We start from the raw sequence: 20,066 nt of genomic DNA on the forward strand, positions 1-20,066 counted from the left end.
ATCACTTAGCTAAGCATACACACTTTAATGCTGTGTTATGTTATATACAGTGATACAGTGTCCCTAAATGTTCATCAACATAATTGTATCCAATGCATTATTTATTGAATTAATGAATGGAATTGTCATACAATTTTATTATGTATACATGTTTGTGTATATATATATATATTTATATATATATATACTGTATAAATTTGTTGTTACCAAAATTGTTGTTACCCTTCTGTTAAAGAAAGAAAACCCACAATGGACACTGAAATAACTTGGAACTAACAAAAGTAATATTAAATAAAAATTTACTGAAAATCAGACATGGCTTTTGAATTGTGGTTCAACAGAATAATTTATAAAATGAGTCGGTCTGCCTATTTAAAGAGTAAAAAGTAGCTGTTTGATATCATGGTGAGTACCACACTAAACATGGAACAAAGAATGTTAAGGAGAGAGTTGTCTCAGGAGATTAGAAAGAACGTTATAGACAAACGTGTTAAAGGTAAAGGCTATAAGTCTATCTTCAAACAGCTTGATGTGCTTGTTACTACATATTATTCAGAAGTTTAAGGTCTATGGGACTGTAGCCAACCTCCCTGGGTGTGGCCACAAGAGGAAAATTGATGACAAATTGAAGAGAAAGATAATACGAATGGTAACCAAAGAGCCCAAGAGAATTGAGATAAATTTCAAGGTCAAAATGCAACGCAGTTCATGGATCTTCAAGCTGGATAATGACCCAAAACACACAGCTAAAAACATCCAAGAATGGCTAAGTCAAATCATTGGACAATTCTGTAGTGGCTTTTTTGAACCCTGATCTAAATCCTATTGAACATCTGTGAAAGGAGCTGAAACATGCAGTCTGGAGAAAGCACCTTTGAGACAGCTTGAGAGACGTTTATTCACAAGGAGTGGGCCAAAATACCTGGACAGGTGCAGAAGTCTCATTGAGAGTTATAGAAATTGTTTGATTGCAGTGATTGCCACAAAAGGTTTTACAACAACATATTAAATTAAGGGTACCATCATTTCTGTCCAGGTCAGTTTCATTAGTTTGTTTTATACATTATTCTGTTGAACCAAAATTCAAAAGCAATGCCTGATTTTTAGTAGCTGATTTTCAGTAAATTATTATTATTTATTATTACTTTTGTCAGTTTTGAGTTATTTCAGTGACCATTCTGGGTTTCTCTTTCTTTAATGGAAAGTTACCAACAATTTTGTTCACCTGTGTATATATATATATATATATATATATATATATCCACACAGTATATACTAGGAATGGTATATACACTAGAAATTCATTGGTTTTCATGGACTGTATAACTGATGATTGTGTATCATGTGTTTGTGTTAGTCCTCATAAGGAAAATAAGCCTGATTTGTTCTCCTTTGTAGAGCCAAGCTGAAGCGCACTACAAAGGCAGTAAACATGCCAAGAAGCTCAAAGCACTAGAGTCCACGAAAAATAAGCAAAAAACGGGTTCTCCAAAGGACAGCACCAAGGCTATTACGAGCTCAACAGCCAGCCACAAATCAGGTCAATAAAGCTGTTGTGTTTTTTTTGTGCATCGTTTCCTTTACCTTATCTGAAAGTGAATATGAGAATGTATTTGTGAACAAATGTAATGAATCTCATATATTCAGCAATAGTGTTGGGCGCAAATATTCGAATAGCAAATATTAATCGCGAATATCGGCACTTTGAGAATTTGCGAATATTTAGAATATAGTGAAATACAGCTGAAACTCGGAAAATTAGAATATCGTGCAAAAGTCCATTTATTTAAGTAATGCAAATGAAAAGGAATTGCATTAATGCAGCTTAAAATTCGAATTTTGTGAAAAGGTTCAATATTCTAGGCTCAAAGTGTCACACTCGAGTCAGCTAATTAATCCATACCCCCTGAGCAAAGGGTGCCTCAAAATTGTGACTTTGGGGCTTCATAAGCTGTAAGCCATAATCATCCAAATGATAACAAATAAAGGCTTGAAATATCTCGCTTTGCAGGTAATGAGTCTATCTCATATATAAGTTTCACCTTTTAAGTTGCATTACTGAAATAAATGAACTTTGCACGATATTCAAATTTTTTGAGTTTCACCTGTATATTCGTAATTTCAAATATTCTAGATTTTTTTTTCATCAGTAACCTCCTTTATTTCTTGTGGGCCAATGAGAAGGCTGCAATGTCTTTGTATGAGCTTAGCAACATCCCTAGCAACCAATAGGAAAGTTGCCTACTCCTTACAATATAAGAACCTCCCCAGCAGCCCTTGTATGCAGTATTTTGCAGATCTCAGAGAGACAGCAGTGTTATTGCTCTGCTCTCTGCTTTCCAGTGTCATTACATTAGTTAGTTAGTTAGTTAGTTAGTTAGTTAGTTTATATAATACAGATAGTGGGAGATAGTCAGTGTAGGTTAGATAGTGATATAGTGTACATACATACATAGTGCTGTGATGTCACAAGTTCACAACAATACTTAGTGCAACAATCACTAATAAGTAGTCAGACCTGTTAAAATGTAAAGTTGCACGCATTGCGCCAAAATATTCGCCTCATTAGTGCCGATTTCGCAATAGCGAATATATTGGAGCACTCTATCTGCATATAAAGCTATTGTAATGTTCTGCTGTGCCAACCATTTTCTCCAGTCTCAGGAAACTTCTAGCAGCTTGAATAATGTAGCTGCAGTGACCCACGCCTGTATTTCGCACACATTACGTGGGCCATACTTTACCCTTCAATTTTACATGGAGGTATAAAGAGTTTTATTTTTTCAGTTGGATTGAGACAGAAACAATACAATCAGGCACATAAAATCTAGTTTGCCCAACCTATTGTTCACAAATACATTAGGCATGTTTTAAAGAGCAATTCCATGTGTAGAGTATTACAATATATCAGCCATTGTATGGGTTTGGGAGGAGGGTTTAAATACAGAAAGAAATTACAACTTGAAGACGATCATGCTTTTTGAGAAGGGACCAAATTCAATCTTATTTATAGACAGTTTTACAGAGTAACTATACTTTTTTTTACAGTTTTTGATATTTCATAGGGACATATCAGAAGTGTTGATCGGTGGGGGTCCCAGCTATGAGACCCCCACTGATCTTTAAAACAAGGGGTCTCAAGCGCTCAGCCAAGCGCAGCTTCTCCTCGCTGCTGAGTGTGAGACTGTAGACGGTTTTAATAGAAAGTCTATGAGCTCGACCACAGTCTCGTGCTCAGCAGCGAGGGAAAAGCTGCGCCTAGCTGAGCGCTTTTGACCCCTCGTTCTAGAAATCAGTGGGGGTCTCAGAGCTGGGACCCCCACCGATCAACACTTCTGATATGTCCCTATGACATATCAAAAATTTAAAAAAGTGTACTTACTCTTTAAATTGAGTGGATTTGCTTTTAAATTAGTCTAAAAATTGTTGATTATAGGATGGTTGTATCTAGAAAGCACAGAAAACTATAAAACAAAAAAATGTACAGACATATGGAAGCAGTATACAATATTACTGAATATTAACAAATTATGGTAAACAATTGCACATTTTGTAGTTTATAGTGTATTAGTGTGTAGAGAAATTGTCAGTCTGTCCTTCTAGCTCTCATGAAACAGCCCTGTCTTCTTCACCCTTTTCCAATAAAATTTGTTACATTTAAACTGAATGTCAGAAAATAGATTTCTGACATTTCCACCATCGCATTGCTCCCTATTTATAGTTTTTACTAAGTTCTGGCCATTGATTTCTATAAAATGTCATCCAGTCATTTACAGTACCAGGGGTTACCTTCCAGACCCTGAGATTACCTGTTTCGTGTTTTCATTGTTTACTCCCTGCATTCCCGGAGGCATAACTTTTTTATTTTTCCGCTCACATGTTTTTTTATGGACAAGTTACACTTTCTAATGCCTCCATTTAATATCACGTATGATGTAGTGGAAAGTTGGAAAAAAAATCCAAATGGGATGAAATTGGAAAAAAAAAAAACAATTCCGCTATAGTTTTGTGAATTTCATTTTTATGGCTTTCCCTATGCAGTAAAACTGGCCTGTGCCCTTCATATTCTGGGTCAGTACTATTAACACATTTATTTCGTTTTTCTTCTGTTTTAATACTTCACAAAACTTTAAACTTTGGAAAAAAATTATTGTTGCTTTGCATTGCCGTATTCTGACCCCCATAACTCATTTATATATATGTCTACAGAGCTGTGTTGGGGCTTATTTTTTGCGGGGTGATCTGTAGTTTTCAGTGATACCATTTTGGAGTGTGTACGACTTTTGATCACTTTTCATTCAATTTTTTAGGAGGTTAAACAATGAAGAATAAATGAATCGCAGCACTTAATGCAGTATACCTTACAATATCAGATGAAGCTCATATAACATAGAACTTTTTTTTCAACGTATTTTCCTGACCGTAACGTTCTGTTGCATGAGCTTCATCTGATATTGCATGACTACTCTATCTGATCCTTATTGATTGTGAATGCATTAATAAAATTGCAAGAAATACCAACCACATTGAGTGCCGTAGTATTACCTTTCTTTAGATTTAGCCTTCGCCCTCCACCATATTTAAAAATTGATTGCAGGTGTCATTTTTCTTCTGAAACATTGAATCAGCCATTTATATTTTTTTTTTCTGTAATGGCATTCACCACACAGAATAAATACACTTATATTTTAAGAGTACAGGTATTTTGGGATGCGGCAGTGCAAATTATCTTTATTTTTTTTATTATTTATTTTTAGTATGGGGAAAGAGATTAGAATTTTATATATTTAAAAAAAACTTATTTTACTTTTTTAACACATATTTTCAGTCCCCTTAGGGGACTTTAACAAGCAGTTGTCAGATCACTTGTCCCATAGACTGCAATAAATTACAGTTGAAGTCTCTGGGAGATTTGCTATGTTCCTATGGAGTCCTGCAAGCCTCCATAGAAACTACTGCTGTGTGTGATAGCTTTGGATTCTTCAGAGAGACAAAGGCTATCCCAAGGAATTAATGCCCCCCCTGATCACCACCATCCAGCCCTAGCAGCCAGGACCAGAGAAAACTCAGATTTTAAATTTTTTAACCCTCTCTGTAACATGACTTTCAAAGTTGGGTGAATTCGTTTCTTGTTTTTTTACCTTTTTTTAGGGACTTAATCACTATTACCCACCACATGAGTATGCTTGTCAATTGTGAAACTTAAACAAAGGGGAATGTGTTTTTCCAAGCTTGCCTCAATAAAAAAGGTAATCTTTTGCCAGAGTGTGGAGGAAGCTGTTTTTCCTTCATTTTTTTTCTTCTTCATTCGTGGCTATTTTATTCCTTTGGGAAGGCGAGTATTTTGCTCCTGGAGGACAAGCTACAGCAACAGCATCTGAATCTAACATCTGATGGGCTTACCTTAGAGTTGTGCCTAAGTTAGCGCATCCACCTAAGGTGACCCTCTGAGTACTGTGTTCATCCTGCAATGACGTTCTTGCCCTATGATGTATCTGTCTTTTTGCTTTTGTTTTTGTCCCTGCTTCTAGCCCTGCAACTTGCTCTCCTGAGGATAGGTCATCAATATCTATAGCCCAGAGAACCCCTCGAATTACTTGGGAAGCTCTTATTACAATATCCTAATCTTTCAAAACTCTGAAGGTGCAGGCAGCTTGGTCCATTAGGAACCTTTTTCTCCAGACAATGCATTTTTCTTTTCCATTTATCTTTTCCCATGAAAGTGCTATTCCCATTGGACTTTTTTATGATTCATTATGTAATATTAACTCACAGAGGAATTAATTAGGCTTTTTGACACTTTTCACAAAAAGGGACTCTTTAATGTAACAGGAAAACAAATGATACAAAGTGATTTACATTCACTGTAGTTACTAAACCCAAGACATGATACTGTATTTAGCAGAGGCACAGCAATTACAGCTGTAAATCTTTGAGGCTAGGTTTTCACATTCGGTTGTGTTAAGCTTTAAGTTTTAGGTTTTAGTTGTTTTTAAGATTTAATGAACCATGAAATGATTTAAAGAAAAATGACAACTAGCAGACAATATCACTAGTGTTGATCACGAATATTCGAATTGCGAATTTTTATCGCAAATATATTGGCACTTCGAGAATTCACGAATATTTAGAATATAGTGATAAATATTCGTAATTTCGAATATTCGAGATTTTTATTTAATCAGTACACATGATCCCTCCCTGCTTCTAGCTTGTGGGCCAATGAGAAGGCTGCAATATCTTTGACTTTAGGAGTAGTGTTGATTGCGAATTTTTGTAATGAGAATTTTCGCAATGAGAATTTTCATAATGTGAATTTTCGTAATGAGAATCAATGAGATCATGAAAACTCAGATCCGATTGTATATTCTAACCCCCAGGCATTCCCATGGTGAAGTGGATATGGATAATTATTTGAGAATATAGCCAGGATAGGATGAATGAAATCATGTGGGGAGTGACGTAGGAGCTCTTTTTTGAATAATGCCGGACTGGCCGGACTATTTGTGGTTTAGGATTGGCCTTTAAGATTACTATAGACTGATATGTGGGAGATGTGAAGACCGACCATTATATCTGGTGTGTATTGTGGGTTTATCTTTGTAATAAGAAGAAGTTTGATTACTATGTATCTTATGACATTTTGCAGAAGGTAAAGCTGTTATTGCAATCATTAACACTCATTAGTATGTTGTTACAACCCTCTCCTTTCCAGAGGAGATTGGGGGGCCATTACATAAATTGTACTATCTATTATTGGAATCACTGTGGCTGTGCCCAAGGGACTATTTTCTATGCAGGGAGGAAACAGTTGACAAGAGCTGACTACAATTCACTCCTGGGAGATGCAGGTGCCTTATGATTACATAAGACAAGCTGCTGCTGCCCGCCCACAGAGACCAAAGAGACTACAGGGTGGGCCATTTATATGGATACACCTTAATAAAATGGGAATGGTTGGTGATATTAACTTCCTGTTTGTGGCACATTAGTATATGTGAGGGGGGGAAACTTTTTAAGATGGGTGGTGACCATGGTGGTCATTTTGAAGTCGGCCATTTTGAATCCAACTTTTGTTTTTTCAATAGTAAGAGGGTCATGTGACACATCAAACTTATTGGGAATTTCACCAAAAAAACAATGGTGTGCTTGGTTTTAACTTAACTTTATTCTTTCATGAGTTATTTACAAGTTTCTGACCACTTATAAAATGTGTTCAATGTGCTGCCCATTGTGTTGGATTGTCAATGCAACCCTCTTCTCCCACTCTTCACACACTGATAGCAACACCGCAGGAGAAATGCTAGCACAGGCTTCCAGTATTCGTAGTTTCAGGTGCTGCACATCTCGTATCTTCACAGCGTAGACAATTGCCTTCAGATGACCCCAAAGATAAAAGTCTAAGGGGGTCAGATCGGGAGACCTTGGGGGCCATTCAGCTGGCCCACGACGACCAATCCACTTTCCAGGAAACTGTTCATCTAGGAATGCTCTAACCTGACACCCATAATGTGGTGGTGCACCATCTTGCTGGAAAAACTCAGGGAACTTGCCAGCTTCAGTGCATAAAGAGGGAAACACATCATCATGTAGCAATTTTGCATATCCAGTGGCCTTGAGGTTTCCATTGATGAAGAATGGCCCCACTATCTTTGTACCCCATATACCACACCATACCATAATTTTTTTGTTCCAACAGTCTTGGAGGGATCTATCCAATGTGGGTTAGTGTCAGACCAATAGCGGTGGTTTTGTTTGTTAACTTCACCATTCACATAAAAGTTTGCCTCATCACTGAACAAAATCTTCTGCGTAAACTGAGGGTCCTGTTCCAATTTTTGTTTTGCCCATTCTGCAAATTCAGTGCGCCAATCTGGGTCATCCTCGTTGAGATGCTGCAGTAGCTGGAGTTTGTAAGGGTGCCATTTGTGAGTAGCTAATATCCGCCGAAGGGATGTTCGACTAATGCCACTCTCCAGTGACATGCGGCGAGTGCTACGCTGTGGGCTATTGCTGAATGAAGCTAGAACAGCCACTGATGTTTCTTCATTAGAGACAGATTTCATGCGTCCACATTTTGGCAAATCCAACACTGAACCAGTTTCACGAAACTTAGCAAGCAGTTTGCTAACTGTAGCATGGGAGATGGGTGGTCTCGTAGGGTGTCTTGCATTGAAATCTGCTGCAATGACCCGGTTACTGCGTTCACCAGACATCAACACAATTTCTATCCGCTCCTCACGTGTTAACCTCGGCGACATGTCAATGGCTGTAAACAAAGAGAAACTTGTAAATAACTCATGAAAGAATAAAGTTACATTAAAACCAAGCACACCATTGTTTTTCTTGTGAAATTCCCAATAAGTTTGATGTGTCACATGACCCTCTTCCTATTGAAAAAACAAAAGTTGGATTCAAAATGGCCGACTTCATTGTATGCAAAAATGCTTGCCAACAGATTAAAACTCTATCTACCGGATCTTATTTCGGCTGAACAAGTGGGTTTTATACCTGGAAGGGAAGGGAAAAACAACATAATCAGGTTCATAAATCTTATACAACTAGCTACCAAAGCCAATTCTTCATTGGTTATCTTAAGTATGGACGCTGAGAAAGCGTTTGACAGAGTGGACTGGCTCTTTATGACTCAAACATTGTCAAAATTTGGAATCCCAGATACATTCATACATGGGGTTATGGCAATGTACTATAATCCTACAGCGCGCATCCTGGTGAATGGTACCCTATCTCCTGTATTCGCAATATCAAACGGCACACGCCAAGGATGCCCCCTCTCTCCCTTACTGTTTGTTCTGGTTATAGAAACACTTCTTCAATCATTCAGACAAAATGTTGAAATGGAAGGAATGAAAGTGGGGTCAGTTAACCACCAATCAGCTGCCTTTGCAGATGATGTACTCCTACTTATCACTAATCCAATCCGTGCTTTTCCAGCAATTATGTCTACTCTTAAGACTTACCATTCACTATCCAATTTTTCTGTGAACTTATCTAAATCCACAGTTCTAAATGTGACCCTGAAGGCGAAAACTATGGCCTCTTTACAAAAAACCACCCCCTTTCAGTGGACTAATGAATCTATAGTTTTCTTAGGGATAACTTTGACCCCGGACTTCTCGAACCTATTTCGGGACAACTTCCAGCCACTGCCAAAACGTCTAGAGGATCTGTTGGGTTCCTGGGATATTCCATTTATTTCATGGTTCGGACGAAGAACGCTGATTAAAACAATACTCCTACCCACAGTTCTTTATTATCTGCAAGCATTGCCGATCCCAATCCCAAAGGCTTATTTTGTTAAAATGCAGGGAATCTTATCTAAATTCCTATGGGGTGGTAGGAGATCTAGGTTACCTCTCACTCTTATGGTGCAACACCCTAGAAATGGGGGGCTTGGTATTCCAGATCTATATACCTACCATAAGGCAGTAATTGCACTTAGATGCCTGGAATGGTTGAGACCCTACCCAGAACGGTTAGACCTAACAACAGAAGATAATATGTTAAATCTCCCACTTCACTCCCTTATTTTCTTGGACCAATCCCCAAAACATGCTAAAATACAAACATACAACAGCATCACTAAGTATGCTTTGAATATGTGGAAAGAATCTAAATGGAAAAAGCATCTATTAACTAATTATCTCGATCTGATGCAGGTTCGAGATGTACTTTGCCACTCTTCAACCCAGTTCTGGGAAACCATATCAGACAGAGCGAAAGCTATTACCACTCCAGTTTTATCGCTATGCCCAGAGAATCATGTCCCAACTCTTGAAGATCTGGGAAAACACCCTACAGTAGCAAGCCTTTCAACTTTCCAAAAAGCTCATTTTATTCATTCTATGAAATACCACCTTAAAAATCTTAGTGTACCTTTAGAAAAATCAGTTTTTGAAAAAATAGCTCTGCAATTAAAAGACTCAAAGTGTAAGGTATCTAAATTATATAGCCTTCTATTCACCCTATCACGCCCAGACAAGTTGTCTTTCATGTCAAAATGGGAGAATGAGTTAAATATCCAGTTTTCAGCAAAAGAAGTACATAGTGTTTTGAAAGCTCCTCATGGGGTGTCCAGGTGTGTCAAACTACAGGAGAATAGCTATAAGGTACTCACTCAATGGTACTATACGCCACAAAAAATTAACAGCATGTTCCCTGAATGCAGCCCAAATTGTTGGAGATGTGAACAGGACGTAGGCACCCACAGCCATATATGGTGGAGTTGCACCAAAATTGCTTCCTTTTGGCGTGAGATATGTAAGGTCTTGTCTGAGATCTGTAAGATGCCGTTTCCAGCCTCTCCGAAAGTGTGTCTCTTTGGGGTGTTCGGGGATCTCAGGTGCCCTAGAGACTCGCAAAGGCTGATTCAGATTCTATTGGCAGCTTCCAGAATACTCATCGCAGTTTACTGGAAAAAGACTGAGATACCCCCAATAAAACAATGGATTAATAGATGCGATCAATTGTACCGCCTTGAGCACATGGCTCACTGGGAAGCCCGAACACCACATAGATTTGAGTCAATTTGGAAGCCTTGGAAAAATTTTAGAGGTTTCTCAAACTGATTACATAGCATCACGGTTGGTAAACATCAATAGTATTTTTGCATTACTGCATTATTGCACTATTTTGCTGGAACAAGTCCTACCATTCAGCAACATCACGGATGCTTCCTTTCCCCCCCCCCCCCCCCACCCTCTCTTTCCCTCAGACTCTCCTACCCCCTTCCTCTCTCTTTTTTTTGTTTGTTATTCTGCGATTTGTTTGCTCCCTTTTGACTGTACTGTATCAGATGTATTCTTTTATTGGCGCCCTTGTAGGGCTAACAAAGAATGTACGTCCTAATTGTTGTAAAAACAATAAAAATAATTTTAAAACAAACAAAATGGCTGACTTCAAAATGGCCACCATGGTCACCACCCATCTTGAAAAGTTTCCCCCCTGACATATACTAATGTGCCACAAACAGTAAGTTAATATCACCAACCATTCCCATTTTATTAAGGTGTATCCATATAAATGGCCCACCCTGTATAATAGACTGAACCACAAAAAATGCAGTTAGACTTTAGAGAGATTCATATATTGTTCTTAATTTTAACAACATAGGGTGATTTATCAAAACCGGTGGACTTATTGTCTTCCCTGCATTGTTCATCCAGGTGTGTCTGCATACAAGAGAATGGATACAAGATCCTAACCAGATGGTACAAAACACCTGATATTACCTCAATGTACTCAGTAACAGCCTCTGACATATGTTGGAGATGTAATGCAGATAGGGGAACTTTCTTCCACATTTGGTGGAACTGTCCACTTATTAAGGTATGGTGGGAGGAAATATTCCAGATAAGCAACTCAATATGCAAGACTAAGATACAAATGTCTGCGAGTAAAGCCCTACTTAACCTTGATCTGGACAAGACAGACCATTCCATGCCCTTTCTATTCAAACAGTTGTTGATGGCAGCTCGACTACTAATTCCAAAACATTGGTTGGCATCTATCCTTCCCTCCATAGAGCACTGGAAACTGAAAGTTGATCAGATCTTCCGATTTGAGGAACTTTCTTCATGGGAAGCTAGGAATCATCTAAAATTCCAACACCAATGGCACCTATGGCAAAAGTTCAGACACCCGAGCTACACAGAGTGCTCGGTTCTTAGGTCCATCTGAGTTAAAAGATGTTGTCTGGAGGGGGTATACTTCAGAAGGAGACTAGACCCCTTTACCAACTTTACCATATTGTATTCCTTTGGTTTACCTCCCTGTTTCGGGTACTAAGCCAAATGTGGCTAAGCACTAGGGCTATACTACACCTTGACTCACTATAATGAAAACACCATTCCTTTGCAACTGTGACCTTCTGTCTTTTGCACTATCTAACATATTGAGAATACCACTTTTATGTAAGCTGTACCTCTTACCTTTTGCATTATCTGATGTGTACCATATGTAATGATATTTATGCACCTGATACACACTTTGCAAGATATGTAAACTTATGTTAATGTACCTTGTTATGTTATAAAAATAATTTAAAAAAATAAAAAAAAATAAAAAATAAAAAAAACGGTGTTAAGGAAAATTGACTTAGTTTCCCACAGCAACCAATCAGATTGATCTTTTCATTTTTGAAAAGAACTCTGAAAGGTGGAATCTAACTGGTTAGACAGGATTTCTTTGCAACAGTTTTGATCCATCTTGAATTTAGATTTTTGATGATTTTTTATCAATGGGGACATTATTGCTGGTCATGAGAATTACAGGAGTTAGAATTCCTGGCAGTTCTGCAGACTGTTACCAGAAAGTTCCCACTGTTGAAGGAGGCTGTTTGGGTAATGATACATTATATTTTAGATTTGCTATTTATGCAATTCCCTAAATTATTCTAAAGGCTGGAATCACACATGCAGTTTTCATGGCAGTTTTTGATGCACCATTTTGATAAAGGTGTGGATATAAAAGAGAGTATGAGTTTCTCAGTGTGTAAATAAAAAAATAGGTATTTTCTAAGGCTAGTTTCACACTAGCTCTATGGTCTCCAGCAGCCTGTTCTGACAGAGAAGAGTCTGCCGGAGTTCTTTGTATCTGGCATAGCTGGATGTCAGCCTGCTGGCCCGATTGACTATAATGGAATATGCCAAGATTTAGCTGGACAAAAACTGACCAAGTGGAGCAATGGCAGACCGTTCTATTGCTGCAAGTCCAGGAGAGTATTCCTTGCCACATAAGAATGGCGGAAATGCAAGGACATCCTCCTGGACATGGCACCCTCTGCAAGCCACCGTACTTTTTCAAAAAGCGTTGGACAACTATGATCACGTACACATGTGTTATTTCCCCCAAACGCAATGTGGCCACAATGTTCCTGCCATTGTTGCTGACCACCTTGCCCAGTTGAAGTTGGCAGTGAGACAGTCAGCGGGATGTTTGCTGCTTGATGCACTTTAGCAAATGATTAGTAGAGATGTCGCAAACATAAAATTTTCCGTTTGTGAACGGCGAACGCGAACTTCCACGAATGTTCGCGAACGGGCGAACCGGGCGAACAGCCATAGACTTCAATAGACAGGCGAATTTTAAAACCCACAGGGACTCTTTCTGGCCACAATAGTGATGGAAAAGTTGTTTCAAGGGGACTAACACCTGGACTGTGGCATGCCGGAGGGGGATCCATGGCAAAACTCCCATGGAAAATTACGTAGTTGACACAGAGTGTGGTAAGTTGAATTTGCAATGCGACTAATATAACCTGCATTAATCGCATTGCGAATTCAACTTAGATCTGAGTTCCTAATGGTTGCATTGCTAGAATTGACGAATATAACGAATATAGCACTATATTCTCAATCTTCGTTATATTCTAGCAATACAACCATTAGGAACCCAGCTCTAAGTTGAATTCGCAATGCGATTAATATAACCTGTATTAATCGCATTGCGATTACAACTTAGTCAAATTTGTGACACTGCAGCTTCAGAATGAATCTAAGATGGATGCTGTCCTTGCTTTTTGATAGGAGGTGGGAGGGTCTGGGAGGGAGGGTATGCTGATTGGCTGGAATGTGTCTGCTGACTGTGAGGTACAGGGTCAAAGTTTTCTCAATGATGACGTATAGGGTGCGGACCGAACATCGCATATGTTCGCCCGCCGCGGCGAACAAGCTATGTTCGCCGGGAACTGTTCGCCGGCGAATAGTTCGGGACATCTCTAATGATTAGCTGCATGGCAACACATCACATATATGATAGGAGGGAGGAGGAGTGGGAGTGATGCTCTGCCCTGCTGCTGTTGGGGATGGGAGGGTGTCCATGGAGGAGGATGTAGAGGAAGTGGATAAGCACCCAGTGTGGAATTCAGACTGACACAAACATTGAGGTAATAATAGGGCCTGGCCTTCTTATTGAGGTGTTGCCTCGCTGCTGCCATGCAAAACATTGACCGAGTGTGTTGTGAAGGACATGTATTGAATTGCAAGGAGAGACCCACATGATCAGTGACCTGAGAGTACAAGGCAGAGATGGCTCTTGGGAGAAATCAGGGACGGACTGGGAACCTAAATTGACCCTGGAAAGAAACCTAAATGTGGTCCCATGTTGTTGGCGGGTCCAAATTAATGGAAAGTGGGGCAACACAAGTAGGTGGGGCTAGCAATACTATAGCGCAAAATACAGTTCCATCAAAACCATATACCACAGTGCAGCACCATATATTGCCCCAAAAGCTGTCCTTGGTGACCATTAATAGATGAAATTTGATGTCCTCCTCCTGTTGTCTCTAATTAAAATATAGAGCAGGGGGCTTGGGAGGGGAGATACCAATAGAGCTCATTTCGTACACAGCCAGCGGCAGAGAGGAGGTCCACTGAAAAAAATGTGCAATTGCTCATCAATTTGAGCAGAATGCTACTGGGGTGTTGTGCTGACAATGTACAAACTTGAAGTTTTGAAAGAGAAAGGTCAGATTCTGAACACAGTATGGCGCTTCTTCTCGGTCAACATAGGGCTCTCTCTGCCTACAGTCCCTTTGATTGGCTAATGAGGCTGTCCTTTAGCCTCTGAGCCAATCAGTGCAAGCCCTCCACCCTACTTCCTCCCAGTGTCATGCAATCATCTGTCTTCTTCCTCCCTTGCTGTTTTCCCCATTAATATTAAAAGTATGATGGAGCTGGGTACCATTTTGCAGCAATTCATGAGCTTTCAATATGTTTGGTCTAGGAAGCATTAATTTCAGTGGAATATATTATTATTATTGAAAAGAAGCCCAAGTGTTTATTCTTTGATGGAAGTAAGATATTGTATATTTTTCTCAAGTAAAGTCAATCAACAAAATACATTTTCTATTCCACCCTTGAGAACAGGAGAGTAATCTTTGATTACCCAATAGGTGTCCCATTAATAGAAGCATGACAGTAAAATGTATGTAGGAAATCTGCCCATTTCCTAGGAAACAGAGAGAACACAATCACCTGAACGAAATCCATCCACAAAGGAAGAGTACATTTCCATTATGTCGGCACATGGAGCTTCCACGCGGAATAAAAGGAGAAAATAGATAGACAATTTCAACGAGCATGCAGGGGCACAAATCAACTATGTCAACATACTGCCGTGCCGTACAAGACACTGCCATTTACAGCCAAGAGGAAAATCACATCTGTTTTTTAACTTCTATGTAATGTATTATGACTGAAAAAATATGACCAAAACCAATGTATTCTTCTTTGATTTGCTGGTGTTTGCTCATTGTTTTAGCACCGTAGATTGAAAGAATATTGCCCGTATACCTTACAGAATGCTAATTTTCCAGATTTGCAATGCAGACAACGCTTCTTAGATGACCATAACAATTAGATAGAAGTTGGCTGATGGTTGAACAGCAGCTGAACAAACAATCATCTTTAGAATTATCATTTCGTAGACACGGCCATACATATTTTAGTCCATATTGGACATTACAGTTGTTCAAACTGACCATCAATGAATCCGGGCAATGAATGAAAGATCTTTCTACGAATGTTCTTTGAAAGATCATCTATGAAAATTTTTCCTTGAACTAAGATATTTTATCCAACTATTAGAAGAATATTTCAAACATGGCTGACTTCTTTTCAGATGATGATCTATTCTGACTCTGATTGTTGTGATAGCGATCTATCCCTTGTAATACCTCTATGTCAAGCCTGTTGTCACCGCCAGCTCTGTGAGAAGGTCTGACAGACGTCCTTCTCTACCTCTTGCATGATGTTCTTTGTTTTGGTTTCACTTTCTCATCTCATTTTCTTCTCCCAGGTGTCACCTATTTAGACTAATCCTCTTTCCTTTATATTCCCTCCCATACTGCCTCACTTTGCGGTTTATACTACTTCCTGGATTGAAGTGTTCACTGCTGGAGGCTTCTGCTGCTGCTTGTTCAAATAAGTCCTTTCATGTATTGTGTTTCCTTACTGGCTTGATTCTAGGTGACCCTGACTCCCTCCGTATGTAGTGCAGGGAGCCGGTGGTCGTGTCCTCTCACTATTATAGGGTTTTCAGGTGTCACACAGTCTTAGGTACGGGGGCATACAATCGTCTACCTTTGAGACCCTTGTATGTGCTTAGCAGTCAGGGTGAGCTCTTAGGGTTTTATAGGGGTCACCTATATGCTCCTTAGTTTGGGATCAAGCCAGTCGGACGTTTTATTCATAACTTCCAGCTATCTGCAACATCATCCGTGACACCTGTATAAGCAGATATAATCGCTGCGGACAATCCTCATCAGATAGCTGAACTCACCAATACCTTGTTCATCCATAAAGTTGCTTTATTCTGTACATCAGACAATAGGATACAGCAGAATGAATGGATCTTAGTATTATGTGGTCAAAAGATTATACTTTCTTTTGCATACCATGCAGAATACATGTGTCCCTGTGACATGAGGCTTGTTAGCTGCATCCATGACACAGGAAGTGCTGTACTCAAGAAAAAGGGTGGAGCATCACACAAAGGAAATGTGTCATAGATCTCAGGGAAGGGAACATGGAAAAAACAAGTGCATTACCAAAAAAAGGCCACAAGATGGCAGCATGTAACTAACCTTGAAATATCCATAGGAAATAGTTCAAAGAATAAACTATATAAATTCCCATGTACATTAATGTAAATATTAACTGTGTAACAGCATACTCCCTGTCTGGCATTGTAAATGTCACTATTTATACCATAACGGTAGTTATACAATTGCAAATAAACAACAGTGCAATTTGCTTGATGTCTTGAAGACCTGAAAAACATAAAGGAGAACATGCATATAATGCAACAACTATAATGTAAGGCTTCAAGTTGATGATAAAAGTCTTTACAGTCCCTTGTCTTGCAACTTTCACCTCCACCTTGCATACTTTACCGTCATCACTAGGAACGCTCTTTACAATAAGTCCCATAGGCCACTCGATTCTTTCGGCTTGCTGGTCCTTGAGCAGAACGAGATGTCCAACTTGTATGTTAGGGTTCAGGCATTGCCATTTCCTGCGTCCTTGCAGAGTAGAAAGATACTCCATCTTCCAACGATTCCAGAAGCAGTTGGCGAGGTGTTGTGCTCGCTTCCACTGGTCATAGCACTGATTTGCAGGTGGAACAGGAACTGACCCATGCTTCTGGGTAAGCAGAATAGCTGGGGTAAGGATAGTTGGGGTCTCTGGATCTGTAGACACTGGAACAAGTGGTCTCGAATTGATTATGGCAGATGTTTCTGCCAGGAAGGTGGTTAGAATCTTGTGGGTAAGTCTTGTGGAGTTCAAGTCCATAATCATAGAGTCCAGTATTTTACATGTGATGCCTATTATTCTCTCCCATGAGCCACCCATGTGGGAAGAATGAGGAGGATTGAAAATCCATGTTTTCAGCTAAAAGATATTGGATTGGCCTAGAGTTGAGCTGTAACTCTCGACAGGCTCCAACGAAGGCTACTTCCACAGTCAGATTTTAGTGTCTTGACTGGTCCTCTGATGGCAAGAAATCATCTTAGAGCATTGATGAAACTTGAGGCATCCATAGATTCTATTACTTCAATGTGAACTGCATGCATACTCATGCAAGTGAACAGCACTGCCCATCGTTTGCTATTTGCTTGGCCACCTCGAGTTCTGCAGGCTGTTACCATCCATGGTCCAAAGACATCCAGACGAACATGAGTGAAAGGTGGGTCAGTACTTAACCTGTCAGCTAGCAAATCTGACATTTGCTGGTGCTGATGTTTACCTCTTAGTTTACGGCACTGAACACAGCTGTGCAGTGTAGCTGTAATCTGTCTTTTTGCTCCTATAATCCAAAGGCCTACAGCTCTTATGGCACACTCTGTGAAGTGTCTACCTTGGTGCTTAACCCCTTCATGGTAATGCCGTATGAGCAGAGTGGTGATGTGATGGGGAGCAGGTATAATGAGAGGATTCTGTTCTTGCTCTCCCAACTCAGCCTTGTTTAAACGTCCACCAACCCTTAACATGCCATCACTGTCAAAGATCCTTTTCATAAAGACGATGAAATGGTCCTTCATATCAGACCTGTTCTTTAGTGGTCATTGAAGTGAGTTGAATCTGGATAGAGCCTGTTCATGATTGGTTGGGAGTTTGGCCGTTGCAGCACGAAGAGGTAATGGTGCAACCCAGCTGTTAGACTCATCCTGGAAGAATTCTTTGTCCATTATTTTGATGAACTCTCTGTCTTCAACTGACAAGGCTATTTTGTTGTAATCACTTGTAGTACAAAACACTGTGGTACCTAGGTTGTCATCACAAAGGACAGGAGTAACATTAGGTACTTTGATGAAGTCAAGAGGCTTCTCCTTTACTTCATAATGGTGAGGGCACTGTTTGAAGTGGGATGCACGTCCATTTCCCAACATGTATGTTTTGAAGAAGTTGATCTCAGATGACGTACTTATCCTGGCCCACTATTACCCAGCCTAAGTCAAGTCTTTGTGCATGAGGGGCATCGTCAGGTCCATTGCACTGGTCGCGAACTTTATGTACTCTGAGAATGTCCCTTCCTAGCTTGACTAAGATTTCAGTACTCATGTCCATTGCAGGAATCTCATCAACAAGGTGCCTTAAGTGAGGATGTTGATATGCAGCTTCTGGAGTGGGAATCTCTTCCCTTTCGTCTGGTATCTGGTCACACTCAACTAATGTTGGTAGGGGTATGCCCTCTCCCTCATTGATATGAGAGACCATGAACCCATTGACCCTTCTGCCGAAGGTCTCTACACGACAAGAACAGGTTCTGAGAGTATACGTTGTGGCGTGGCCCTCTATGCCAAAGATCTAAAAGAATTTAGGCTTAACCAGAGATCTTTTGCTCTGTTCATCTATTATGGCATACATCCTAGCAACTTTCTCAGGATGACCCTTTGGTTATATCTTGACTGGGCATATCTTGGCACAGCATTTGTGATCCATGCCTTCTCCACAGACTTCTGTGCATGAAGAAGAAACCATATCTTTGGCTGGGGCATGACTTTGTTGCTCCCCGCCATGATTTGAGACAGGGGTTGAAGTAGGTAGCTGCTGTGGGTTGTCTGGAAGTGGAGTAGGATGCATGGCTGTAACATGTCTGTCGCTACCGCATTCTGAACACTTGATGACAACTTTACAGTCTTTAGAAAAATGGCTATAAGAAGCACAGCACTTGTAGCATATTCCAAGTTTCTGGAGAATCTCCTTGCGCTCTTGTAAAGTTTTTGTCCTAAGCCTACGACATTTCTTAAGAGGGTGAGGCTTTTTGCGAATAGGACACTGACGATTAGGGTCTTTATCTGTGTCATCCACAACGCCCTGATCAGTAGGTGAGGTTGTGGGGGGTGAGATGTTTGTCTTTTTAACAGATATTGCTTTATTAAAGTCTCTACGTTTAGCTGCTGTGTTATCATACCTTGATGATGATGAGGATGAAGCAGGCAAGTTGGGTTCACTGAAGCTGAAGCTGGGATCATTTCTCGTCCAGGCTTGATCACTAATGAACCTGCAAAAGTATGAGAATGGAGGAAAGGATATGTTATAGTCTCTTTTGTACCTTGAGCCCTGTTGTGCCCACTTCTCTTGTAGGCCCCATGGCAGTTTAGACACCACTGGGTTGACACCATGAGCAGTGTCCAGGAAGCTTAATCCAGGTAGACGTGGGTCTGTCTTTGCCAACTCTAGCTCCATGAAGAGGTCACTTAGATTTTGATCTTGGAGCTTGCGATAGTCTTTGTTCCCTATTTTTGGGAAGTTTTGCAGTCTCTTGAATAGAGCGCTTTCTATGGCTTCAGAGCTACCATAGGCTTGCTCAAGTTTTGCCCATGCAGCAACAAGACCTGCATCTGGGTGGTCAACATGTACCGTTCTCAGTCTTTTAACACGATCTGCAGATTCTGTCCCCAGCCACCTTATGAGCAAAACAAGTTCCTCCTTAGCAGTAAGGTTGAGATCAGCAATAGCAGCCCTGAAGGTTGATCTCCAGGCCCTGTAGCTCTCTGGACAGTCATCAAACCTTGAGAGGCTGGTGTTAATGAGCCTACG

General features: G+C 40.0%; 1 protein-coding gene across 2 annotated transcripts in view; it reads left to right on the forward strand.

The window, feature by feature from the left end:
• The window catches only part of ZNF385B (zinc finger protein 385B), a 728,692-nt gene that overhangs the window by 647,855 nt on the left and 60,771 nt on the right, over positions 1–20,066 (forward strand). For both annotated transcript variants that reach the window (XM_040440755.1, XM_040440756.1), the window contains one exon: positions 1,399–1,540. In XM_040440755.1, coding sequence (XP_040296689.1) covers positions 1,399–1,540 — 142 coding nt within the window. The remainder of the gene's footprint in view (positions 1–1,398; positions 1,541–20,066) is intronic.

Source organism: Bufo bufo, chromosome 7 (assembly GCF_905171765.1).
Source record: "Bufo bufo chromosome 7, aBufBuf1.1, whole genome shotgun sequence".
In the NCBI taxonomy this organism is placed as follows: Eukaryota; Metazoa; Chordata; class Amphibia; order Anura; family Bufonidae; genus Bufo; species Bufo bufo.